This window comes from Adiantum capillus-veneris, chromosome 12 (assembly GCF_014529385.1).
Source record: "Adiantum capillus-veneris isolate H3 chromosome 12, ASM1452938v2, whole genome shotgun sequence".
Taxonomy (NCBI): domain Eukaryota; kingdom Viridiplantae; phylum Streptophyta; class Polypodiopsida; order Polypodiales; family Pteridaceae; genus Adiantum; species Adiantum capillus-veneris.
In genome coordinates, this window is record NC_140942.1 from 37,753,549 (window position 1) to 37,780,767 (window position 27,219).

At 39.4% G+C, this 27,219-nt stretch overlaps 1 protein-coding gene across 1 annotated transcript; it reads left to right on the forward strand.

Moving 5' to 3' along the window:
• Positions 1–11,974: 11,974 nt before the first annotated feature.
• LOC147445594 (uncharacterized) lies at positions 11,975–13,275 on the forward strand. The gene is made up of 5 exons (XM_086526072.1): positions 11,975–12,181; positions 12,345–12,476; positions 12,565–12,606; positions 12,767–12,785; positions 13,190–13,275. Exons 1-5 carry the CDS (start codon positions 11,975–11,977, stop codon positions 13,273–13,275), a joined length of 486 nt encoding a protein of 161 aa, XP_086382198.1.
• The last annotated feature ends 13,944 nt before the right edge of the window (positions 13,276–27,219 follow it).

Sequence of the window (27,219 nt, forward strand, 5' to 3'; positions counted from 1 at the left end):
AAATGGCTCAAATAATTGCTCTGGAAAGGGTTCCGGTATGCAAGCTTCATCGTCTATTGATCTTTCTAGGATGAAATCCTCCTTCACTAAGCTTCCACACTTCGAAGCACCACACATCCAAAGTTCTTGTTTGGTTTGTAGCCACGCAGGTATCTCTTTCCCATTGACTATAGTAGAGTCAATTTCTTCTAAAGGAGTTCTATTCACATCTCTATAGCTATGGTATTTTATGCTTATTTTTGTGGTCATCTTTTTATGTCTCAAGTAGATATAGTCATAGCCCCAATCTTGAACCATCTTAAGTTGATGCATGAAAGGTCTTTCTAAAATGATATCAAAATTGTTCCCTTTTCCAAAATCTACTATTGCAAATGTATGTTCATATTCAATTCCACAAGAAGTCACAATAATTTGCTCTAGGATACCCATAGTTTTTTTCGTGTATCCATCTGCAAGTTGCAACTTCATTCTAGTTTTCCTAAGCGCTGGTCTACCCCATTTTTTCCAAATTTCTTTTGTGGCTATGGCTACTCCAGCCCCACTATCAAGTATAGCCAATGTTTTAACTCCTTTGTATTCCACAGGTAAAGTGGTGTTTTCTTATTCTCCTTCGCAATATTCCCCCACCTTGTTTATTGGCACAGGTTTAGCGTTTGCACTTTCTTGTTGAGTTTTGTTTGATTGTTCATTTGAGGATAGATCTTGAAGAGGTATCTTTAATCCCATCTTCCCCAAGTTGTTTCCTACTTCATCCCATACATGTGGTATAATCTTAAGCAGTTCAGATAGAGTAATGGTGCACTATATTGGAGCTGACATCAACTCTTGCATACTCTTTGTATCCATCATCTTGGATATGGCTTTCCTCTGAGATGGCACCACTCTAGTCTTTGAGTCTGCCTCATGTTCTCCTATGTATGAGAGTAAGGTCTTCAAGGACTCTGGTTTGCTTTCAATTGAAACTTCCGTCCCTGCATCTCCATTTAGAGATTGAATGTCTCCCTGATAGACTTCATGCCCTGTATTGACCTCAGTTATGGGTGCAGATTGGAAATTCGCACTTCCATCTTTTGCACTTCTAATTGCTTCCCACAATTCATTTGGCCATGGCTCATCTATCTCTAGGATAGGTGCCATAAATTGTGATCTTGACCTTGCATCATTAGTGGTGTTGGCCACTACTTGATCATCTAGTTGAATTTCTAGGTTGTTGGTTTCTTGTGTTGAAGTCTTTGCTTGCACATCCTTTTGTGATTCTAGCTCAATGTTTCTTTGAGTTAATGTTTCAACAACCTTTGCCTTAGGCATTTCAAATCCAACACTTTTTGGTTTTGTTTCTGGAGGTGGAATTGGTGCTTCAGGCTCCATCATTGCATGTGCAGTTTTTACCAATTCCTTACACATTTTCAACCTCTCAGTCTCTACGTCAGCATGAGGATATTTCATCCCTCGTTTCTCTAGGGTTTGGTTGGGTTTCAATCTAGCCTCATATGCTTCAAGTGCAACATCTAATGGCTCTAGGACTTTGTCTACCAACACAGATCCTCCGGAAGACGCCTTCCTTGGTTTCTTATCTCTCACCACGGTTTTGTTTTCCCATTCTTGTTTTAACTGCTCCTTTGTCTCTTGTAATTTTGTTTGTAGTGCAATTTGATTTGTAATTGTTCTTGCTTTAATTCTGTCTCTTTTGGCTTTCCAGGATTTTCTCCCAATCCTCACTGACACACTAGTTGTTTTCCCTTGTTTGGGTTGTTGATCTTTCTCCTCATTAGCTTGGTCCTCAGCATTTTCTTTTGCTTGGGCTCTAGTCACTACCTTCACAGGAATTTTGGGTTCTGCCTCTGATCCACTTGGAGAAGGTACCACTCCCACAAGATTCATTGTTTTTTTCCCCTGTTTGTTTGGGTGTTTTGGACAATTTGGAACAATGTGTGTAATGGAACACTCCAAACAATATCCAATTATCTCTATACGAGAACAGTTCTTGGCCCAATGATTACCTCCACACTTGTAGCATGGTCCATCTTGTTGGGTCACTGGTGGCACAATTGATGGTGTTCTTGCTTAGCCAGAATGGTCTCTGGTCTACGCTCTTGATTGGCTATGAACATCAGAGTGTCCTCATTCAATGAATAGAGTTTTCTCATAGGTTCTTGCCCTAGCCTAGGTTGTGATACCTCAGCTCTTTGTAAAGCCCTTGATACAACCCTATTTTGAAATAATGGATGATTTGGTAATGGCATTTGTTTTTCTATTTGATGTCCAAATAGTATCCCCCTCGTGTAGGTTTGATTATAGTAGCACTCACTCATCTCATGATTGGTCCATTTTTGCTCAATGGCACACCATTTTATTCATTGTGCTACTTGCACTGCTAGCTCATCTAGGTTGGTCATTAATTGAGACATAACCAATTGCCTTGTGTTGGTTTCACTAGATACTAAAGGAGCATTATCCATAGTGATCTTTGTATCACCAATTTCCTCGCCATAGGCTTTACAATTGTCAACTAGGTATAACGCTCAATGGCACACCATTTTATTCATTGTGCTACTTGCACTGCTAGCTCATCTAGGTTGGTCATTAATTGAGACATAACCAATTGCCTTGTGTTGGTTTCACTAGATACTAAAGGAGCATTATCCATAGTGATCTTTGTATCACCAATTTCCTCACCATAGGCTTTACAATTGTCAACTAGGTATAACGCTTCTCTCGTGACTTGTTCAAAGGAAGTACATCCTTTTAAGTGCAAATCTTTCTTGAGAGTTTCATTTTTCAAACCCTCTATGAAGAGAATTGATAATCTTTCATCCTGTGGTAACTCGTGTTCTGGACATCTCTCTATATATTGTTTGAAGCGTAGAGATGCTTTCTTCACTCTCTCATCTTCTTTTTGCTTGAATGCATAGATTTGGGACACTGTGTTATGATTGATTCCCCTTTTAGAGAACTCCACAACAAATTCTTGCAACAGTTGTTCAATGTTTGAGAAGACATTTTTGTCCAACGGTTGGAACCAATTCAATGCTATCCCTTCCAAGGTCAAGCCAAATCCCTCATACTGTGTATGAAAATAAAATACTTGTTCGGCTCTTAACACTTGTTTGAACAAGGATGCATGTACGTATGGATCCCTTAATCCATCATACTTCTTCTTAACACATTTGGCCAATTGATATGGTCTCATTGGTTCTGGTTCAACCATGTATCTTAGCGTGTTGGGGTCTCTCACAAAGACATCCCTCGTTCCTTCTTCTCGTCTTGGAGCAAATCCTAGTGGAATCCCCTTTGTGACATGTTTTGGAAATGTTGATGGATTTGTAAGTCTAATTGGTGGTCTCTTGGTTCCACTCAATGAGGTAGGAGCTACACTCCCGTGAATAGCTATTTTGGATGTTTGAGGTCCATTTGATCCCATAGTTTCAATGTTAGCTTCTGGTCTCTTGGTTCCACTCAATGAGGTAGGAGCTACACTCCCGTGAATAGCTATTTTGGATGTTTGAGGTCCATTTGATCCCATAGTTTCAATGTTAGCTTCTTGCAAATCAGTCTCAAAAAACCCTGGTATGCTTACACTCGGTTGAAAGTAGTAAGCAGAGATTGGAGTACCCATGTATGTATATCTTTCTAGCTCAATTGGGCTGATAAGTTTGTACTCTCGTCCATACTTATCTACCATTAGAACTTGCACTCCTTGGTCATCTGTGTATGTGAAGGCATAGAGGTTCTTGTAGTCTGTCAACTCTTCAATAATGGAATTTAAACATCTATAGAAGTTGTTTTGATCCCCAATAGGTAACCTATAAAGGCCATCATAAGTGTAATCCGTTAGAAATCTCGTGGCTTCATTGGTTTTGATGAACCTCACGTTGGGTTTGTTGATTAGAGGATGCTTCTCCTCTAACTCTCCAGCAATTTTCACTTTTGCTCTTCCAAACTCCCGCATTTTAGTTGATTGGTTTGGCTTCACGTGAGCTACATGATCACTTGACAAATATCCATGATCCATGCCTTGAGGATTGGCTTGATATGATTGATAAGCCTCATGGTCTTGTCTCAACCCTCTTGTTATAGGTGTTGCCGTATTTCTGGTTGTTTGTGTAGGTGGCATAGCTCTGAGTTGAGTGGGAAACCCCAATGATGGATGAGTTGTCATTTTTGAGCCTCACTCAATACTCCCAAGATGGTCCTTGATAAGAACACCTTTGGCTTAGTGCACTCAATCCCTTTTTGCCCCTGGTGTAGTCTCTAAAAAGTCAGGCTTTGGTGCCCCACTGACCTTTGGATACTGGTTTTGGATACCCTAAAATTTTGAAAATGGGAATCCTAGAAAATTTCACTCTAAAACTTCTTTATCTCACAAGCTTTCTTCCTAGCTATAGGAAACTCAGTTTGGAGTTGTGTGTCAAAAGTTAGAGCAGTTTTGGTAAACTGCACTTGAAACAGCACTCAAAACAGTTTCAGGATCAGGACACAAAGAGATTTTGTGCTTGTATCTTGGCTTCCAGTGGGTATTTTTCACTCAAACTTGAGATTTGGGATGTACTCAAGTAGATCTACAAACTTATGAAGTCAAATACCCTCACTATGTAGAGGTACACCGATCGCGATCGTTGACCCCATGTCATAGATTTGGAAGATTTTTGCACAGTAGCTAGCCCTTGATGTCTGGATACCAAGTGTCTTTGTATTTTTGAATTTGGAGATGTTTTGACCAATGAAAACCCAAATCCCAGGTGGTTTTGCGGTTATTGGCCTGATTGTGTAACTGGAACTTTTGACCACTTTCTTTTGCTTTTTTGACCTTGCTCCTTTTGGAAAATATGTTGCACTAGATGTCAGCTACCTACTCATAAATTTTCAATCCAAAATTTCACTGGGGTACACCGATCGCGATTGTAGTTCTAGCTCCTTTTTGCATGAAATTTTAGGAGTTGATAGACATGGGTATGATTAGTCTATTCCCAAACCCATTTTGTATTTGGATCACAAAAACTTGAATTTTCTCAAAATTTTGGTCTGAAGGATCAGTGATCAGTGTTTGCCCTATTTGACAACTGTCTTTTGGTTTTTTTGACCCTGGTTCTTTTGAGAAAGTTGTTTGTATAGTTATCAACTACCTACTCACCAAGTCTCAACTCAAAATGTCACTATGGTACACCGATCGCGATCGTAGTTCCAACTCCATTTCAGGTGAAACTTGTGGATATGGTAGACAATGATGTGTACAGTCTACTCCCCAAATCTTTTTGAATTTGGACAAGAAAAAGTCAAGTTTTCACCAGATCTTGGTCTATTGCAGTGGTTTTCTGGCTGTCTGCTATTTTTGGCTATTTTGGTCACTTTTTGAATTTTGAAAACTCCTGGTATCTTATATAACCTAGGTGTATGTGCGGGTCAAATATGGTCAAAATCTAGCACTGAGGTACACCGATCGCGATCGTTGTTTGGAGCCCAAATTGGATGAAACTTCACCAGCTTGTTCATTGGGCTATTTTAAGACTACCTGCCAGACACTTTTGTATTTGGACTCAAAAAAGTCAAGAATTTACAGTTTCTTGGACTGAAGTGCCTGATTTTCCAATTTTATTAGGTTCGATTGATTTTGATGTTTGATTTGGGATTTGAGAGATACCTAGGCTTGTCCTATGCACAGGCTATCCCTCTGCATGGTTTCTTCCCAGTTTTGATGTGTTTTGGTCTACTAAAAGTCAATTTCGATGCCAGTTTAGCAGTTTTTGACTTGGATCTGTATTCAGTGGTTTTGACCAATTTTTTGTGGTTTTTGACCCTAGGTCCTTTAGACTTTTATGTTTGTATACCCTTGAAGAGTCTACTCATCAAATCTAGTACAAATCTGAGGTCTAGGTACACCGATCGTGATCGTAGTTCTGAGCCCAAATTCAACCAAATTTGGCATGCTTGTAGACATTGATGTTGTAAGGCTATCCCCCAAGTCTTTTTGCATTTGGATCACCAAAAGTCAAGATTTTACAGTTTCTGGGTCTGTCAGGCTAGTTTTACCTAAGTGGCCTGTTTTCCTTGATTTTTGATGTTTTTGGGTGTGGTTGCTTTAGACAAACTTGTTTAGAATCTTATCAGGAAGGCACATGTCAAATATTGTACAATTCTGACACTGAGGTACACCGATCGCGATCGTAGTACCAGAGCCAAATCTGATGAAATTTTACAGGCTCTCTCTGACAAGTATTTTCGAGTGTTTGGTGCTACCACTTTGTGATTTGAATCAATTTCAGCTCTGTTTGGTCAGATTTTCTAATTTCAGAGTCTTATGGCCCTTTTGCCAAAGTTATGGTCTTCTGGTGTTTTTGACTCTATCTTTTGTCCCAAATCTGACTGGAATGTGATTTACTTATCCTACTTCTAAGTACAAAAATGAAAGAACATAAGAAAATGAATCAAACAAAACAAACAGGATAAAAAACGGATGATGGATTAGTACTCCATCAATACAAAGAAATTTGAAGAGAAAAAATGCTTAAAGTAACCTCACTCACAACTCCCTATATCTCTCAAGAGTAGATCTAGCCAGTCCACCGACCCTAGACTCCACTAAGCACTAAATCCCTGTTTAGATGCTTCACTGAAATGTAAATGGAATGGAAATTATCTTTTGGAACAATAAGAAAACTCTGAATACGCACTCGGTCACTCATCACCTAAGATCCATTCCCCGGCAACGGCGCCAATGTTTGCGGGTTGCCGCGATGGACGTCCATAGCATAGCCTTCAGGCATCAACATAAATATCAATACCAGGGAAGCGACTCGGATGAGGCATGGAAACTCACTAAGGTGTCAACCCTAATGAAGTGAACTCGAAGAGATGCAACTACTAACGCTACAAGCAAATCAATCACACTAAAGCCAAGTAATCTGCCTATGTCCTTCTACACAGCTCTACAGTCATCATGCCCGTTCACCATGCAAATCATATCGGAATCGCACGAAACTTAAAGGGAAGCTACAGAGAATATCAAGAACATATCCTATCACTGTCACAGCATTCTGGATGGGTACACAGATCGCGATCGTTCATCCCAAAGTATGCAAAAACAGTAATAAACGGATGACCCTAAAGGGTCGTTTTTGGGTCCCTAAAGCCTCTCCTAGGGTCAAAACAACATAAAATATGCATATAAACACTCAAAACAACGATTTAAGGCCTAAACGGATGCGTTTGAAATCACCGAATCTTGAATGCTTACACTTGAATGAAAGAGCAGAGTAAGAGGAACACAATGCAAGAAACAAAACTGAATTTGGATTACCGTAGCCACCGAAGCGATGATTACAAGTTGGAGCAAAGAGGTAGCTCTCTGTGCGTAACACAATAGTCACTTATCTTCAAAAACTAATCTCCTTTCACACTAACCTTAGTGTATTATATACCTAGGGCTTTCTAAAGTGGCCAGCGGCCAACTTCTCATGGACCTTTACATACATCATTGGAAAAATTACATCTTTGACTTAGACTTGACATAGACGATTGACATTAGGCTTTTACAGGGTTTGATGTATTAAACATTGGAAAAATAATGTGACCACATCAAAACTTGGGCTGGCTGACCCAACGGGCGCCTTGGCTAGGTGGGCACTTGTATGTTGTTATCACCTCCAAACAATGACACATGGACTTTATGTGATTTGCCTCCTGGCAAAAAGGCAATTGGTACGAAGTGGGTTTACAAGTTGAAACGCAAGTTGGATGGTGAGATCGATCACCATAAGGCTCGACTTGTTGCAAAGGGTTATGCACAACAAAAAGGCATAGATTATGAAGAGACTTTTGCTCCCACTTGTCGTATGACTACTGTGCGTTTTCTATTTGCATTGGCATCTCATTTTGGTTGGGATGTACATCAATCAGACATTGTTACTGCTTTCTTGAATGGTGATATATTTGAGGAATTTTATGTAACGCAGCCTCACGGTTTTGTCATAAAAGGACAAGAAGACAAAGTGTGAAAATGTAAGAAGGCTTTGTATGGGTTGAAGCAATCTCCTCGTGCTTGGTATGAGAAAGCTGACACTCATTTGGTTAAATGAGGCTTTCGCAAAAGTCCAACAGAAAGCACATTGTATGTAAAGCGTGAGAGTGATGTACTTCTCATTGTGGTTCTTTATGTCGATGATTTGTTGACCACTGGACCAAATGAGAGACATATTGTTGAATTTAAGGCTGATTTGAATGCTACTTTCAAGATGAAAGATTTGGGGCTGTTGCATCATTACTTGGGTATACAGTTTAAGCAATGCGATGGTGGTATTGCCTTGATTCAGAAAAGTTACATAGAGACATTGCTATGTAAGTTTGGACTTGAGGATTGCAAACCTATTGCCACTCCCATGGAAACAGGTTTGAAGTTGAGTCACATGATGCTGGCGATACTGCTGATGTCACTCTTTACCAAACTGCTGTTGGCTGCCTCATTTATGTATGCAACACAAGGCCAGATATTCAATTTGCAGTCTCACAGGTCAGCAGATTTATGCATAGCCCAGAGTCTAAGCATTGGCAGGCTGTCAAGAGAATTTTCCGCTACCTTAGTGGCACTTTATATCTTGGTTTGTTTTATCCCAAGGGGGGATCATTGCCGTCAGACTTACATGCTTTTTCAGACTCAGATTGGGCTGATTGTTTTGACACGCGAGTGTCCACAAGTGGTTTCTGTTTCATGCTTGGCAGTTCATGTATATCATGGTTGAGTAAGAACCAACCTATTGTGGCCACTTCGAGTTGTGAGGCTGAGTACAGGGCAATCTTCACAGCTACGGTTGAGTGTGTATGGCTTAGATGCCTTATGGCTGATTTGGGTGTTGGGGACTGGACACTGCCAACACTATCTACACTGACAGTCAGAGCGCATTGGTAGTTGCAAGGAACCCATTTTTTCATGCTCGCACAAAGCACATTGAGGTGCATTACCACTATGTCAGGGGAGATCAACTTGGCTTATGTGCCAACACAGGACAACCTTGTTGATCTTTTCACAAAGGCATTGTCTCGTGAGAAGCTTGAAGTTTTCCGCAAAGCTTTGGGCTTACTCCCCTTTGTGGATTGATCATGTCCTCAGGGCATGGCACTTCCCTTTACTCATGTGCCAGCTCTTGTTCACCGCATCACTCCAGGGGGGATTTGTTACCATATACATGTGGTAGTGATGTGTGTGAATACACTAGGACCGCCGGGGCATTTTTTCCCTCTTTAGGAGGTTTTTTCCCCGGAGCATTTTATATGCGCCCATCACTCTAGGGCTATCTATCTTTCCATTGCATACTAAGTAACACACTCTCTATTGTGTGCCTTGAGCTTCCTTCGTCTTCTCCAAGCTGTGTGTGTTTCTCTGCAACCCTAATTCCAACAAACACTTTTCCCGAACACTACATTGAAAGGGCAAGTCCATCAAAAGATTTGTTATTGCAATTTTTTTAATAGGTCTCTTGCGCCAGTCTGTAGCCTATTCTTAGTAGCGTTTAGGACTCTATTGTGATTTTTTAATTAGTCTCTTGCGCCAGGCTGTAGTCTATTTTTAGTATCGTTTTACCTTAGCAGATATGCATTTTTTTAATAGGCTCCTGCTCTTTTTTATCTTAGCAGATATGCGATTTTTTTAGTAACCTATTCATAAAGGCGTTACAGCCTATTCTTAAAGGCTTCGCTTACCTGCTGCATCCATGCCTGCAAGCTTCATGCGCTATTATCTTGCCAGCAACTTGCAGTAATCTCATGGAAAATGCGTTGATGTAATGTTCACCTTGCGCTTCAAACTCCGAGACCTTGTCTCTTGCGTTACTTCCTTTTACGCCCTCTGAGGCAATCCTTCTCTGCAGCAAGAGATAATCTCTTCAAATCTTGCTATGCAATCCTTCTCTGCAGCAAGCAATCTCCTTCAAATCTTGCCTTCAACCTTTAATCTCTGCAGCATGCCTTAATCGCTAATGAAACCCTAAACCCAAGCTCAAAGTTCAAATACAAATCGTCATGGGGAGAAGGGATTCTTCCTCGACTCGAAAGCCTCCTGCCAGGTACCTTTGTAAACTACCTATAGCCATCCACGCTGGCGTGGATGGCTACAGGTAGATTTTTTTTCTGATGTTTAAGATTACGTTTTGTAAGGCTACTAGTTTAAATATAAATTATTGACCCTCTGAAAGAATACAAAAACCTTTTGTATAGCTTTCTATCGATTACAGAAGGGTAAACTAAACTACAGTAGAGATGCATTCTTAGCCTAAACTCTTGGATTTACCTATAGATAAGCTCTCTCTGGAGATTTGTAGAGTTGAATAGCTTCTCCAAGAACTGTCTGTAGCCATCCACGCCGACGTGGATGGCTAGAAGGAGTTTCTTGGGACAATTTTTGTGATTTATGGTGTCTCATAGCCTCTGTTAGAACTGTCTGTAGCTATCCACGCCGACGTGGATGGCTAGAAGGAATTTTTGAATATGAGAATTTATCTATAGATAAGCTTTCTATGGAAATTTTCAGAGTTGCATAGCTTCTGTTAGAACTGTCTGTAGCCATCCACGCCGACGTGGATGGCTAGAAGGAATTTTTGAATGTGTGAATTTATCTATAAAATAAACTCTCTCTGGAGATTTGCAGAGTTGCATAACTTCTTGAAGAACTGTCTGTAGCCATCCACGCCGACGTGGATGGCTAGAAGGAGTTTCTTGGGACTTTTTTTTTTTGCAGTGATTCATTCTCAGTAAGCTCCCTCAAGCCATCCACACCGACATGGATGGCTAGAAGGAATTTCTCAAGATGAAATTTTGCAATTGGGCATGCTTTTTTTTAAATCTGCTAGTTCCCTCTTGTGATCCACGCCGGCTTGGATGCTTTGGTGAATGATCAATAAATAAAGTTTTTGATTTTTTTAATTGCCTCTAGGCATCCGCGTCAGCATGGACTCCTAGAGGCAGTTTCAATGAAGTAAATAAAGTGGTTTTTGTTGTGTTTTGTAAGTCCTTCAATTCGTGGACAAGGTCGCAGAGGGAGACGACTCTCTTCAACTCAAGCTTCCAGTATCTTAGAGAGCAGTGATCAAATAAGTGTAGTATCTGTCATAGATATGAAAAAAGGTTTGGAGACACAGGAAGAGGAGATGCAAAGTCAAGACTTGGGGCTTGGCTCCATAAATGAAGTTGATGAATCTTTTGCCCCACAAGGGGCATGTTTACAAATAGTGCCTTATGTCATAAGAGATGAAGTAGCAGTAGATACTAAGACAGGGGATGAACACAAGCTTTACATGCATAGAGAACAAGATATTCTTCAATGTACTCACATGTTTAGTTGTTTTGATTGTCCACCAATTCCTTTATGTCGATTGATCCCCTATGCAAGGGTGAGAGGCTCAAGAGATGATGTTAGTGGATTGAAATCTGCTTTTGCAAAGGAGGGCTACATGTAAGAAAAAGGAGCTTTTATTGTTTCAATTTGGAATTGCAAGAAGGAGGAAGCTTATGTTATAGGTATTTCATTTCTCTACTTTGATCTTTCCTACTATCTGTTTCTAAAATGTTTTTTGTTGTTCTCATAAATAGTAGTTGAGTATGCTTTTCTGTCTATGCTTATCTATTTTGCAGAGGACCTTATTACCTTATGGGACCCAATATGGGTTGATATACAAAAAGAGTTTGAAATTGAGCTTTCTAAAAGACCAAATCTTCAAGTTCTCTTTAATAAAATGTTCTACGTTTGGGAGGGTAATCATAGAATGGTAGCTTGGACGGCTGCTATTGAAGAGAGATTCGCCACTGATCGAGAAAAACATTGTAGTGTGCTTTGTACAGTTATTGATCCTAAACGAGTGCCAGAGATAGCTCTTCTTAGTAGCTTGCAAAGAATGAATTTGTAAGTTTTATGACTTTCTATATATTTTAGCACAAAATGTCTATGTTATGTTTCTGACTTTGTATGTATTGTATATGAACTTGGAATAGCATGAACACACATGCTCTTGTGGTCACCCATCTTAGAGATGAGCTTGTCAACTACTCCCACATTTGTGCAGCAAATCATGAAGCTTATGTAACGGGGCTTCCAGAAAAAGATCAAAAGTTGATTGCTGTAGTCCGTACGAAATACTCAAAGGGTGTGGAGCCTTGGTATCCACTTACTCGTCGATACTTGGGAAAGCTCTTATACGATGCAAGTGTCTCTGGCTTGCTTTTCAAGAAAGATCTCGTGTTTGGTTTTTCTGAAAATTATGTGTTTTCAATTGTGTGTTAAAGGATAAAATATCCAAGTAATTGAGCCAAAGAGTATGTGCTTGTTTTTTTGCAAATTAGTTATTTTTAAGTATGTGTTGAAGGTTCAAATGTCCAAGGAATTGAGCCAAAGAATAGAGCAAGCTAGGCAGACAATGAAAAATGAAGAACTTATAAAAGAGGAGGAGAAGATATTGAATGATTTAGCACTAAAATATGGACCGCGCGTTGGAAAGGTGGTTGAATGATTTTTGTTTAGGTGTTTTGCACATAGTGTAATAGCTGTTCAAACTTGATTTTTTATTCGTTGCTCAAATGTTGCAGTTGCTGAATATTGTTGATCCGAATCTTGGACCGGATTGGATGGTTCAAGTTCTTGCACTCAAGTGGGGTCCTGATAGTTGGGCTACGCTTGAGAAACTGAACTTGATTGCTATGCATGATACTCCTGTCTTGAGCAAACTGTTATGGGTTTCCTTCCTTGAGGCAGACAAGATTACTAGAGCATCTTGTGGTTTAAAGAAAGGAGATCATGTGTATCGCATGTAAGTAAATTTTCTTTTGACATTCAAGAATCTTCGATGTAGGATTGCTAGTTTTTTGTGATTATTTTAGATTTTTCTCATCTTCCTTGTTATGTAGTTGGATTCGTAGAGAGGGCCTTCTACAAAGGATTTTTGATAGGGCCACAAAGTTTGTGGAGGACTTAACTAGCATTGTTGGTGGTATTTTGTTGCCTCATGATTGCTCTCTTGCCTCTTACTTTGAGGAGCTCAAGTTTGAAGCACGACCCTATCTTTTTCCTTTGGAAACCTCTCTTGAAGCTAAGACAAAAGATGTTGACAAGCAAGCTATGAAGAAAGTGGACACAGTACGCATGGCATCTCAACGGCTAACCTATAGGTCAAGCTTATCATACTTTTATTTCAAGCTTTTCATAATTACAAAGTTTGTAGTGATGTTATTTTGCTGATTGTTTTAGATTTCTATTATCCTTGGTTGGAAAAGGCTTTCTTCCAGGGATTCCATTCTTAGATAAGCAATGGGCACCACTATCTACTGAGGAAGAATGCATGTACTCCCCTTCCATACATAAGCTCACTACTTGGGAGATGGAGACATGTCCATGGTGGATAGACATGGCTTCTGGGCATGTATTGGCGAGAGAGAGAGAGAGAGAGAGAGAGAGAGAGAGAGAGAGAGAGAGAGCTTCACGATACTATGAGAGTCGGTGGCACATCCGTCAATGTGCCTCTACCTCCTAGAGTGAATGAGGTGATATCAGGTAAATGGTTACTCAAAACAGTTTCAAACATAATTTGTTGAAGAACTTTAAACTATCTTTTTCCTTAACTTATTTGTTTTACATACTGGTGATCTTGTGTTTTTTTCTTTTTTCTAAGCTACAAATACTTCTCACAAGGGAAAGGAGGTGATTGTTGAGACTAGGGTGGATGAAAACATGGAGCGAGAGCATGGTGAGCTATTGCTTGCGATGCAGTCGTTTGTATGTTCATTTATTGGAGTTAATTCACTTTGATTAGCCTCTTGTATCGCAGTAGCTCGTGGGGAGATTGTTGCAAAGAAAACCATTTCTTTTGTCTACATCGTTGATATTCCTTTGTCTTCTCTGTCCTCATTGTCTAACTCACAATGCATGGCCATTTCTGGGGAGTACATAGCCATTACTGTTGATTTTAGGGCCGGTGTTCGACATCTAGCATGGATTCGTGTTCATGAGCACATGGGATCTGCACGCTTTGATGGGACCTTGTGCGTGCGTGGTGGTAGAACAGTTACATGGGCTGCTGATTTTATTTTTTTGGATCTTCCCTTTGGTGGTTCCCACTTAGCCTCCCCTGTTGTGCCCCTTTGGGATATTTGTAGTGAGGATCATGTTCGTGCAAGCATGCAAATTGCATATTTGACTTTGTCAGCAGACTCTGGGTGGTTGTTGATCATGGTCTCTATGACAGGTTTGTGCTTCAATCATAATTTTATACAATACTTGTCTATATTTTTATTATGTGTTTTCTATTGTGACTTTAGAAACCTTTTGTAGGAGATACCATTAGCTGGGTTGAGAGATTTTGTCGTGTATCAGAGATGGCTATTCATCGTCGCATTTTAGTCCGTCATCATGGAGCTTATGGTTATGGTAATAGCTTTGGTGGTCGGATTGAGGTAATGCTCTTCTACATAATTAACTTGTTTGTTTCTCATTTTGGTGTGTTATTGTTATTTTTATTGTTCTAATTGTCTATGTGGTGGTGTAGTGTCATTGTTCTCTCTTACTTATGATGCATAGGGTTGGCATGCAACCACCTTGCTTTGTGGTTGAGAGCACTTCGCTATTCAATCGACTTGGCATGCAACCTTTGGATTCTTACATGATGCACCATCTTCTAGAGTCTTCTCTAGCGACATCATCATCCGGGGAGCCATGGCGTGGTGGCTTGCAACGAAGTCATTCTTTTATTGTATGTTTTGTGGAGCTTCTTTGTAGGCATGAAGGTCTTTGTTTGGAGTTGGGATGTGGTACAACACCCGTATTGGCAGCATGTTTAGGCACAGGGTGGGTGTGTGCAAAAGTCGACAGTGATGACACTTTGATTTCAAATTATGTGCAATCATTATTTCGCCCTAAAAAGCGAAGCAGAGAGGGGGCCTCCACCTCTCTTGATGTTGATGATGTGGGTGACATGCCTTCACGTGTCAACCCCTTTGATGACTAGTGAGAGTCCACCTTACACTTCATTTTCCCCCACTATTTTATGTTTAAATCATACTTTTATGCTATTTTGTCACTTTTTGGTATCATTGTTCAGTATTTGGAAATTATGGATAATGATTCAAACAACAATTTGAGATTTCTTGTGTTTCAATGATGTAGGTTATGTATTGCTTACATGTGGATTGTGAGACTTACCTTTTTATTTTTGTATGGAAGTGTGTTGCCAGTTTATGCCGAGGGGATTGCAAAAACCATGGCTGCTGATATACGATACAATTTTGACACGCACAAGAAGTGTCAGAGGCGCAATGTGTTTATTGATGACGAGTGTGACTCTTTATAGTCACGAGATAAAACCGTATCATTTCTTGTTGTTGTTAGAGTGTAGAGGCACGACATGCTGCTCTCTATATTCCACTAAATATTCCACTTGTTATCTTACAATCCTGAAGAAATCTCTTTTTTTGGGGTATAAGATATGACAATTGTCTCTTAATATAGTTTAGAAACTTTGTAGATGTATGAGCATTGTTGACTAAATTTAAAGTTAAAATTAAAATTATGGTGTTGAATGTAGTTGTGGATCATTGCTTGGTTTGTAATAGCTTTGCTACCTACTTGGGTTTCTCATTGCTCGACATCAAGCCTCAACTGCACAAAAGAATCTAAAGTCTAATTTTGAACAATGCTATTTCTACGATTACTTACAGATTCAAGAAAAGATTCTCATTTTGAACAGTGTTATTGCTATCACTTAGGGCTTTAAGTAGGATCTTCATTCATCTTTCTTAACAAAGCCCATTTGGTTTCTTTATTCATTTTCTCGGATTTTCCTTCGCTCGAGAAATCTCGCTCGCCACATGGTAAGACTCCCCAAACCACTAGCAACCCATATTGGTCTTCGACATCCGTTCTCTCGTATGGCACCTTCGGCTTGAAGCCCAACACTCCATTCTCCACTGGGACTTCAACCTGATAGGTGGAAAATACTAGACCGAGCTAGGCCTATGCGAATGGAAATATATATATATATATATATATATATATATATATATTGTACATTTTATTACTCAAGTGCTCTTTTATGAGCTTTGACCATTTATAATCGGCTGGCCAGTTTGTACTCAATATGACCATTCAAGAAATCTATAGATGAAATATGTGCAAGAGGGAATTGGTCACTCTTGCACGAGGGGAGATTGCACCCAGTGTCTGTGTTATTCTCCTCTCCTCCCCTTTCTCTCTCGCCATGTCGACATAGCACTCCACTAGGAGGTGCGTCTGCACGTGCCCTCTTGCTATATCTTGCTCTCTATCTCTCTCTGTTCGTGTTGGGCTCGATCATGTGCGTGTGCAATGATTTAGGTATGCTGATTTATCGTTTACGGTTTGTATTGTGCTATTTTGAGTATTTTTGCAGGGCCATCGCGCATCCGTCTGTAGCAGTCTCTCTCTCTCTCTCCTCTCCCTTCCCTTCCCTCCCATCCTAGAGTGAGCTCTAGCCCCCGTTGCCTCTCTCTCTCTCTCTCTCTCTCTCTCTCTCTCTCTCTCTCTTGCTCTTTACCCTTGCCACCATGCCCTTACACTAGTAATTTTGATAGGATTTTTTTTTAAATCTAAAAAATCTCCTCTCCACTAGCTCTCTTTCCCTCTGGTTTGTTTTAAAAGAAAACAGACACACACACACACACCCTATTGATCTCTCTCTCTCTCTCTCTCTCTCTCTCTCTCTCTCTCTCTCTGTGTGTGTGTGTGTGTGTGTGTGTGTGTGTGTGTGTGTGTGTGCACGCCCTCTCCACCTCTCTCTCTCTCTCTCTCTCTCTCTCTCTCTACCTTTTCCACCATGCCCTTTCCTTCCCTCCCATCCCACAAACAAAGAGAGAGATAGGGGGGGGGGGGGGGGGAGAAGGGATCCATTGAATTTTTTATTATAAAAAAAGCACTAGTAGTATCACTAGTGCCTGTCCTTTTTTGTAAAAGAGGGAGAGCAGGGGAGAGAAAGAGAGAGCGATAGTGGGAGGGAGAGAGAGGGGGGTGGGATTGGGACCCTCTCTGCTTCCCGTCATACTGCCGCTTGAGTCCCTTCAATCCCAAAGAGAAATGAAATGAAATGGAATAAAAATGCTATATTAATTGTCTTGAAATGACCCATGAGACCAAACTTATACAATATTGGTGGATCTAATACAATGTCTGGGTACAAAATAAAATAAGACACACACACACAAAAACACACACACACACACACACACACACACACACACACACACACAGGGAGGGAGGAAAGCGAAGGGTTGGTTGGGGGGGGCGCGTGGGGGGCAAGTATTGTGAGAGGGGGAGTGAAGGGTGATGTTTTTTTTTTCTAAGAGGAAAAGAGAGGGAGTGTAAGGAAGCTTAATTTAAATTAAAAAAAGTCTTCAAAGCAATAGCTATATTGCTAGTTCTTTGAGGGTTTTTTTTTGTAGTTTAGCTTCTTTGCGCTCCCTCTCTTTCCTCTTTAAAAAAAATATTATCACACCTCTCTTCCTCTAACAATTTTTCACTTATCACATAGTGCCTCAATAGACTTCCTATTGAATGAAGATTTTATACAACACCAATGTATTATGGCCCAAGAGAAATTCGGGGGCTCACGCTTCATGCATTACACCACCCATATTGTCCCCAACTACAAAACCATATTCTTGCCGAAAGAGGAAATTATACTCACCCTTACATGCTTGAGATGATCCCCTTGTCACCGATACACACTATTGCATCCATTTCATTAAGCTCCCACTCCCTTCAATGCAAGAAAGGGCGTTGGGACAATGGAGAAGAGTCGAATCGAGTCTGCACAAACTTTCCTCTCCCAACCATAGTGTGAGCTCTCCATTGCGGCTCTCATCACCACAATTTTGGAGCATCGAGAATCACTCATCAGTCACACACATACTACATCACATGTAACTTTGGTGTCATTGGTCATATTTGACGTTCAAAGATGATAATAAAATCTCTCCCTCCCTCGCCAACCGTTCTCTTCCTTCTCTCTCTCTCTCTCTCTCTCTTTTTCTCTCTCGCATTATTTTGTATCATGCATTGTATTAGATCCACCAAGATTGTATTAGCTTGGTCTCATATGTCATTTTGGCCTTATGAAAACACTTAATATAACATTTTATTCCATTTTGGTTAATATAATATTTCATTCCATCTCATTTTATTTATCTCTAGGAACGGGCGGTGTGGTGGGGGAGGGGGGGGGGGAGAGAGAGAGAGAGAGAGAGAGAGAGAGAGAGGGGGGGGGGGGGGGGGGGGGGAGCCAATTAAAAAAAGGGAGGCACTAGCGATATTGTTGGGGTCTCATTTTTTTAGAGAGAAGAAGAAGAGAATTTTAACGTCGTAGGAAACTATCCCAAGATACCTTAAAGATCTATCCGACAAGGAGAGTTGAACTCAAGATCTGTTATTCAAGAGGGAAATGGTATATCCAATCTACCACACTTGGGTGATAGAAAGGTGATAGAAAGTTTATAGAGAAAGGGGGGGGGGGGAGAGGAAGGGGAAGGGCCAGAGGGAGGGAAGATGGAGGGGCGGACGTAGAGAAAGAGAGCCATAGAGAAGGAAGAGAGAGAGAGAGAGAGAGAGAGAGAGAGAGAGAGAGAAGAGGCGGCAAGAGAGAGAATGGGTTGGAGGAATCATGAGAGGGAGAGATGGGGAGGGGTGAGGGGGTTTGATTAAAAAAAAAAACTGAAACATTAGCAAAATCGTCAATGCCTTGGGCTTTTGTTTGTGTGTGTTTGTGTGTGTGACACACACACACACACACACACACACACAGAGAGAGAGAGAGAGAGAGAGAGAGGAGGTTGTAAGGTTTTCAGTTTTTGAAACCTTAAAGATTGTATAAAGCTTAATCAAACTGATATGCTTATTGAGAAAGCAATGTAGAACTGTCCGACCGTGGCAAATATTGGTATTTTTGGTATCTTAAGCACAGCAAACCCCGAGCTAGAAATTTTCAGAGAAAAATTTTGATAAAATTTGGAAAAGTTACAAGCTCTGAAAGATTACACTAGGAATTTAATTAGTTAAGTAAAATTGGATGGTTTCAGTAATTAGTATCAATAAAGACTTTCTTATCCTAAGGTTCTAGAAATTACTGATATTTCCAATTTTCATCATTAAAAATAAGAGATATTAGTAAAAATCGATTCTGTGTATCTGGGGGGCTGTGTGGGGTAATGATGAACTCTCCCATACTAGATTTAGCAGCAGAGGGCGTTTTTGGACATGTAGGGCTGCTTGGGATGCAAGTTATTGCCATTTTTCAGCCTCTGAGTGCCTAGAAACCTACAAATATGACCCTTGCTTCACAATTTCAGACAGATTCGGAGCCTTGACACACTCTCTCTCATCTAGAAAGACCGCTACGCAAAAATCACTAAAGATTAAGCTCTAGTTAATTAAATTAAACGGTAATTAGCCTAATCTTAGCAAAGCTAGATTATACTATTTTCTTAATAAATTAAAGATTAACCCTATGTATACTCAAATCCTCTCTTAATTAAATATTCTCTCTTGATTGTTGTAATTAAGCTTGGGGATATTAAGCTAATTAATTATTATATCATATTAGGGTTGAAATTATCCAAATTAACCATAAATTAATGAGAAATATATTAATTAAGTTTAGATGAAGTTGAGATAATTGTCAGAGCTGCATTAGACAGTCATTAAGCTAGAAACATTATCTTATAAGTTTTTGAGTAATTTTCATAATTAATTAAGCAGAATTACACTGTTTTTTAGAGAAACTTAAAGGGAAAAATAAGCAAATTGATTCAAAATGCTTTGAGTTATTTATCAGAGGTTAATTACATGTTAGAAACCTCGTGATAATTATTTCAAGTGGACATAATTAATTTTCTATTTACTTTAGCAGAATTACTCTGTTTTTAGCACAAATTAAAAAAGGAAAATTAGCAACTTGATTCAAAATGCTTTGATTTATTTATCAAAGGTTAATTACATGTTAGGGAACCCGTGATAATTATGTCAAGCTCAGTTTTTCTAATTACTTTAGCAGAATTACTCTGTTTTTAGGACAAATTAAAAGAGAAAAATTAGAAAATTGATTCCAAATGCTTTGAGTTATTTATCAAAGGTTAATTATATGTTAGGTAACCCGTGATAATTATGTTAAGCTCAGATAATTAATTTACCTAATTACTTTAAAAGAATTACTCTGTTTTTAGGACAAATTAAAAGGGAGAAATTAGAAAATTAATTTAAAATTCATTGAGTTATTTATTAGAAGTTAACTATATGTTAAGAAACCCGTAATAATTATGTTAAACTCAGATAATTAATTTACCTAATTACTTTAGGAGAATTACTGTGTTTTTAGGACAAATTAAAAGGGGGAAATTAGCAAATTGATTCAAAAAGCTTTAAGTTATTTATCAGAGGATAATCACGTCCTAGGGAACCCGTGACAATTATATTAATCTCAAATAATTTGTGTATCTAATTATCTTAACAGAATTACATTGTTTTAAGGACAAATTAAAAGGGGGACAGTTGCAAATTGGTTCAAAATGCTTTCAGATAATTATCAAAGGTTAATTACATCTTAAGAAACCCGTGATAATTATTTCAAAATTATCGTAGCAGAATTACACTATTTTTAGGATGAGAAAATAGAAAATTGATTCAAAATGCTTTAAAATAATTATTAAAGGTTAAATACACTATAGGGAATCCGTGATAATTATTTGAGCCACAGATAATTATTTTAGATAATTATCCGAGTAGAAAACCACTAATATTGAGGGTAAATTAAAGAGGAAAATTAGTAAATCATGCTATATGATTACATGCTATTTATCAGAGGTTAATTACATGATGAAAAGGCTCTGATAATTATGTCAAGGTTAGAAACTTAGTATAGATATTTATCTAGGTCAAAAGATACTAATTTTGGTTGAAATTTCAAGGGGGAAATTAGTAAATCATGTTATATGATTGCATTCTATTTATCACAATTAGCTTACCTAATAAAGGTGTGATAATTATGTCAAGGTTAGAAAAGTAGTATAAATATTTATTTAAGTCAAATTATCCTAATTTTAGCTAAAATTAAAGATGAAAATTATATATTTAAGCTAGAAAATAATAAGATAATTACTAGAGATAAAAAATATCCTTATCTACTTGTGGTAATTATATCATAGTTAACTTGTGAGGTTAAGAAATTATAATTGACCAAAAGTCTTATTTTTAGCAAATGATTTATTAAAATAAATAGACTTTGTGGTCAAAAGTTTTTAGGAAAATTGTAGTAAGTGTAAACCTATGATATCAAGTTGAGGAAATGAAATCTTTAAGATAAAATATATAGAATAAATATTAAGCCCAAAATAAGTAGATTCCAAGCTTAAAAGTTGATGAGAAAATTAGGAAAAAGATATAGACAATTATAAGAAAATTAGGAGAGCTTAAAAAACCCTTACGAAAGAGGTGAAAAAAGTTATCATGCCTATATAGACAAATAAGAAATTACTAGGTCAAGAATTTATCCATTAAGACTATAAATTTAACCTTGAATGGGTTACGGTTGAATACAAAGGTTAAATCTAAATTTCAAATAATTTACCTAATGATTAGACGTCCTTTTTATAAGGATAATAAGTTATGGCACCTAAAAGACCCGAGCAAATCCTACATCTGATGATGAGGACATAACTCCAAAGCGAACTAGAGCGTCGCACGACGACGAAGCCGGTAGTAGTAAGCCTACAGAGGAGAGTCTTCAGGCGCCAGCACAGCAGATGGCGATCAATCTCAAGTGGGTTTCCCATTATTCAATTCAGTCTTCAAATAGTTTATGTTCTTTTATAAGTTAACATTGCATACGTAAGGAGTGAGTAAGAATCAGAAAAGGAATAATTGGTCAAAAGGTAACTTTCGAGAAACCAACATGCATTTGTTTATAAAGTAGGAAAGAATTGTTTGGATTAAAACTGGTTGAATTAGGAAAGATATGATTGATCATCCTTAAGATAGCTTGTCTCAAGACACCTCCGACTCCTTGGTATATTTTGATGATAATGATGGCTTTCCAGCCACGGATAAGTCGGTTACCCCCATGAACGTTGAGTTTCTACTCCGTGTCATGTCTTGATGTTTCTACATAAGTTAGGATACCGTTTTTTATCCTAGGGGAGTCGCCCGGTTGTATGGGCAACTGGAACCTTGGGTGGGGGTTTATCCACTCCGGATTATGAATAAGGAATGGGTGCCGTTTTTTTCACCCTTAGGTGGTCTTGAGACAAGAAGAGTACTGGTCATGGTTATTATGGATAATGTTTTGATTGACAGTACCGTGTCTTAAGTTTAAAGATGTCTGTTTGCTAAAAGAATGTTTTCAATACTGTTTTCAAGGGCTGTTTTAATAAAATTCTGTTATGAAGGATAAAAGGAATCATTATTTTAATTGTGATAAGAACGTGGTAGTAATTAAATAACAAAAGAATCATGTGTGAGTGCGGGGTGGTAAGTGGGGATTGACTAAGGTTGTCAATCATGGACGGGTGGACCTGATTAGTCAGGTAACTATCCATCCCTGCGCACTAAAACGTTTAGAAAACTTCTTCACTTGGAAGAGGAGTCCACCAGCGGCTGTGCCCTCACATCTGTTAGGGGGAAAAAAGCGTTGGTTGAGGATACCTTAGCCCAATTGTGGTAGTTATAGGGCCGAAATAGTTTTTTTTGGACTTTTAATACGTTGTCCTGTTTCTGCTGCGAGACAGGACTAGGTCTTATTCTAAGGCTATAGACCCAAGCCATTGTCAATGGTAAAGGTCTATTCCTTGGATTTTTCTTGTTTAGAGACTTTGATTTTTATCAGACCTAGAGACCTGTCAAGGATCCCATCCCGATCTTGGTATTGGCAGGTTGGGGACCTCACAAGTGGTATCAGAGTGTGTGCTAATTAAAGTCTTGGACCTAGGGAAAAGTAAAGGTGTTAGGTTGAAATAAGTGATCTTGATGAATTCCAGTAAAGAGATATTTGATTAAAAAGAGGGAGAGAAAGAAAGAAAGAGAATTATCCCCCATCTTTGCAGGAAGATTTCCATCAGGCCTATTGCAAATCCATGGATTTCAACATAAGGTTTATGAGAGCTTGCCTATCCCGACACTATTCAATGCGAAAAAGTGTGATGAAGTGGCTAGATAAGAGATTTTCTCCTTCCACTTGGAGGATCAGCTGGTCAAGATCTGGTGGAATTTTCTTCATTAATGCGGGAGAGTTAGAAGGTTTAGAACTAAATATGAAGAGACTCAACTGGGCCGAAGATCTTCAAGTGATTGAAGTATACTTTTTCATTGGAACGGAGAATCCAGAGGAAACCCTTGTAATAGGTGATGTCCAAGTATCACAAAATCAGTGGATGTTTGATCAGGTGTCTAAAGTAATCTACCCAGGTAGAATTAGGCCCATAGGTGTAGGCCCTAGTTTTAATGGACCAAAAGATCCTGTATATTTTGATCCTATATCTGATCCGCCCAAAGTCCGCAAGATTCTAGTATAAAATTGTCGTCACCCTTGTACATAGTAGGACCTTCATGGATGGTATTAACTCTTGTACATATTATGGTTCTCACGGGTATGCTATAATCAGTTTTGTTTATGGCTTGGTGATTGTCTTCATCCTGTGTGCAAAAGTTTTGAGTATGAGATAGGTTAAAAGCATAAGTAAGAGAGACTTCATCTGGTACTAAATTCCACTAATTCAATCTCAGAAAAATACTCGTGTAAATAGCCTTTACACTGTTGCTCAAGAGAAAAAATTACTACTAAAGCAAGTTCAACTCCCTACTCTCAAAGGAGAGGGACCCAATTTAGAGCGAGATGTCGAAGCATGGTTAGAAGCTATGGACGACTAATTTTAAAACTGCAGGAACTGCTTAGGAAAACCAAACAATGTTAGGTATGTTTCGTCTCACGGCGAAGATGCCAAACTTTGGTGGAAACAACACTGTAGAGATAATCCCACGAGTAGTCCATCTTGAAAGAATCAACCTTAATGAACGAGGAAGATGAAAGAGCCACTTGCTTGGCTACAGTTAGTAATCCTAGAGCTCAACAACAATAGGTAGTTTTGTAAACCACTATAATTCAATAATGTAAAACTTTGAGTTACTTATATAAGGGTATACATTATTTTCTTTCCCAAATTACTTAAGGAATCTAAAGTTAAGTTAGTAATCAATCAAGAAATCAAGGGTTGATCTAGCAAATGAGCCAGAGATTCCCGATGGTATGAAAAGAATTTGAATTTTGAGAATGAGATAGTTATCAAGAAACCAACTCACATTCTTTGTGAACACGATAGCCTTCCTTGGAAAATGACCTAGATATGAAAGTATTAAGGTACGAGACTAATGGAAGAAACCATAAAAAAGCCGAGTCGGGGATGCTGGCTTCTAGAGGCATTTCACGGCTTGGGCATTGCACATGTGAGAAAAGAGTTGCAACAGCTTGAAGTTTGAGGAGAAAGTCAATTTTTTACCAACTTGAAGTCTTTTAGGGTTTTTTGGGAAATTATGAAAGCTCTTAGAGTGGGATGGGTCCCATGCTGCCACATGGCCAATAGAGAGTCCCATATGCATTGCAAGGGGCCCAAAGCTCGTGGAATATAGGCAAAGGAATTTCCCTCTATCAATATCAAGTGGGAGAGAGGGGAGCTCCCCCTACCACGTGGCTATGTCACCCGTGAGGTGGCCCTGTGTGGGTGCTACGTGCACGCATGCATCGATGATCGGTGGAGGTACTTGCAACCCTCTGGGCAGCGCCGCTCACTCGATGTGGATGATGACATGGCATTGTCCCAAATGGGAGTTCCCAAGGCACCCACAAACGAACCAAATGTTTTATTGAAGGTTAAGCCTCACCCAAAGGGGTTGTCACGGCACTGTGACAACCCAAATGGGCCCAAACAAGTAGGTATTCATGTGATGGAGAGAGAGAGAGAGAGAGAGAGAGAGAGAGAGAGAGAGAGAGAGAGAGAGAGAGAGAGAGAAGTGGCGAGGGGTTGGCAGCACATCAAATGTGCTAAAAGGGTACCCCCAAGTAGATCAATGAGCCCTTATTCAAAAAGGAGGCGCCCTTGAGTTAAATGGGCAAGAGGAACCCACTTTTTGTCCTTCTTTTTGTAATTACCTCCCTATAACAGGCTTTTTTGCCAAGAGAGTTTTGTAGCAAGTGAAGAAGAACTTTTGCTCTGTGTAGGCCATGGAGTCTTTCTAAGTGCTTTTCAAGGAGAAGTTCACCATTTTGGACTCGTATTTGTGTCGATTCCTTGCTCCCCCTCCCTTCTTTTAGTCATATGTTTTGCTTGTGTTGCCAATTGCAGTGCAATTAAGTGCAACCCCGAACCAAGGTTCGTGTGCACAAAGTGAGAGAGACAGAGAGAGAGTATTGTAAGTACTTGTAGTGGGGAACAAAGGTTATGTGGGTGTGGAATTTTCTTGAGCTTTTTGTGAAGCATGTGTGTGTGTTGGTGCAGCAAAATGAGTTGGTGCAGCTTAAATTGTGTGGACTTTGAAGGTGAATCTTAGTGGATTGGGGTGCTGTGCTTACCTTGCGTTGTAGAGAAATGCACATTGTGAGTTTTGGGCTTGTATTCCTTCCCCCTTTTTATCTTCTGGTAATTCCATTGAGGATCACATTGATTGCTCCTGATTTGGTAAAGAACAAGAAGTTTTTGCATTGGTAATTATGGCGTTTCGGAGTTATGATCCAATTTTTATAGGTGAAGAGAGTCCAGGAGAGTGGATTGTGGATTTTGAGATGTAGATGTTGTCATTGTATATTCCAAACAAGGACGACAAGATGTAGGCTTTTCTGGTAATGCACAGTAAAGAAAAAGTGTGGCATGAAGCATAGGAAGGTGAGTGGAGGCTTACTTGGCCGGTTCTACAGGCACAATTTTTACATTTCCACAAAGAAGCATCCATAGTCAAGATGGATACCAAAATGAAGGCATTCAAACAAGATGTAAGTGAAGAATTTGTTTATCATTGGATTGTTAAGCACAATTAGCGGCATCCATGTAGTTGGCTAATGGCAGCTACTTTAAGTTGGACAAATTCATGGCGCGCCTACATCCTAAATTCAGGGAAAATGTAGACTTTGAGATCTTGGAGAATTATAATGACGTAATAATGTATAGGCAAAGAGCAAGAAAATCAAGAGGAAAATTAAGTAGGGAGTGTTGGTCTATGAAGCAGTGGTTCCTACTTAACTACTTGGTCCAAGGGATGCTGCTCATGAGGAGAACCAAGGGAGCCGAGGTATATGGTTTTGCAACAAAATTGGGTGCAAACTATACAAGATGTATCCAAGTAAATGCAAGAATTTTGGCTGAGTGTGATGGATAGAGGATAGCCAAGAGGAGCAAGAGGTAGGCCAAGGTCATTGTCCTACAAGTGCTATATTAATTGTGGTGAAGAAGGAAATTATGCGCCAAATTCTCCTCATCTACCGAGAGAAAGAGGTGGTATCTACCCATTCTTTGGAAGAGAAAAAGGTCAAGCATAGTTTAATGGTCCAAGAAAACTGGTGGTCAAGAACCTAGTGCAGCCAGCTCCTCTGGATGGTGGTGAAGTCCCTAGGGTGAACATTACTGGTGTGGACAAGTAAGATGTCAAAGTTTTGGCCAATAAGAGGGAAAGAGATAAAGGGAATCAAAAACTAGTGGGAGACTAGAGCTCACAAAGGCAAAGAGAAGGTGTACAAGGATAGGGAGCATCCAAAAACTAGCAAGAAAATAAGGCATCACAAGATCAAGCAAGCAGACTTCCAACTAGGACGTGGCTACCCCAAATATGATTTGGTAAGCGATGTGCAAGGCTAAAAGGCTAACATAAATTTTGGTTAGCTATTGGCTTTGAACCCTAAATTGAGGAGATAGTGGTCTATGTGTGTGAGTACAAGGTTTCCAAAAGCTAAGGGCAATGTGCATGCAATGAAAAACATAGCACTCAAGGTGGGTAGGCTAGCTGATGTTCTTCCTTTGGTGGATGTTGTCATTGAAAAGAGGATATAGGTTCAAGCCTATAGCAAGGGGGGGGGGGGGGGGGGGGTGGCAGGTGTTAAAGTAGTTGCCAAATCAAATGTGCACATGAGGATGGCTAAGCATGCTAAAGCTAGGTGTTTGGGCGTGGCTCAAGATGTAAGAGTGAAGATGAAGGGT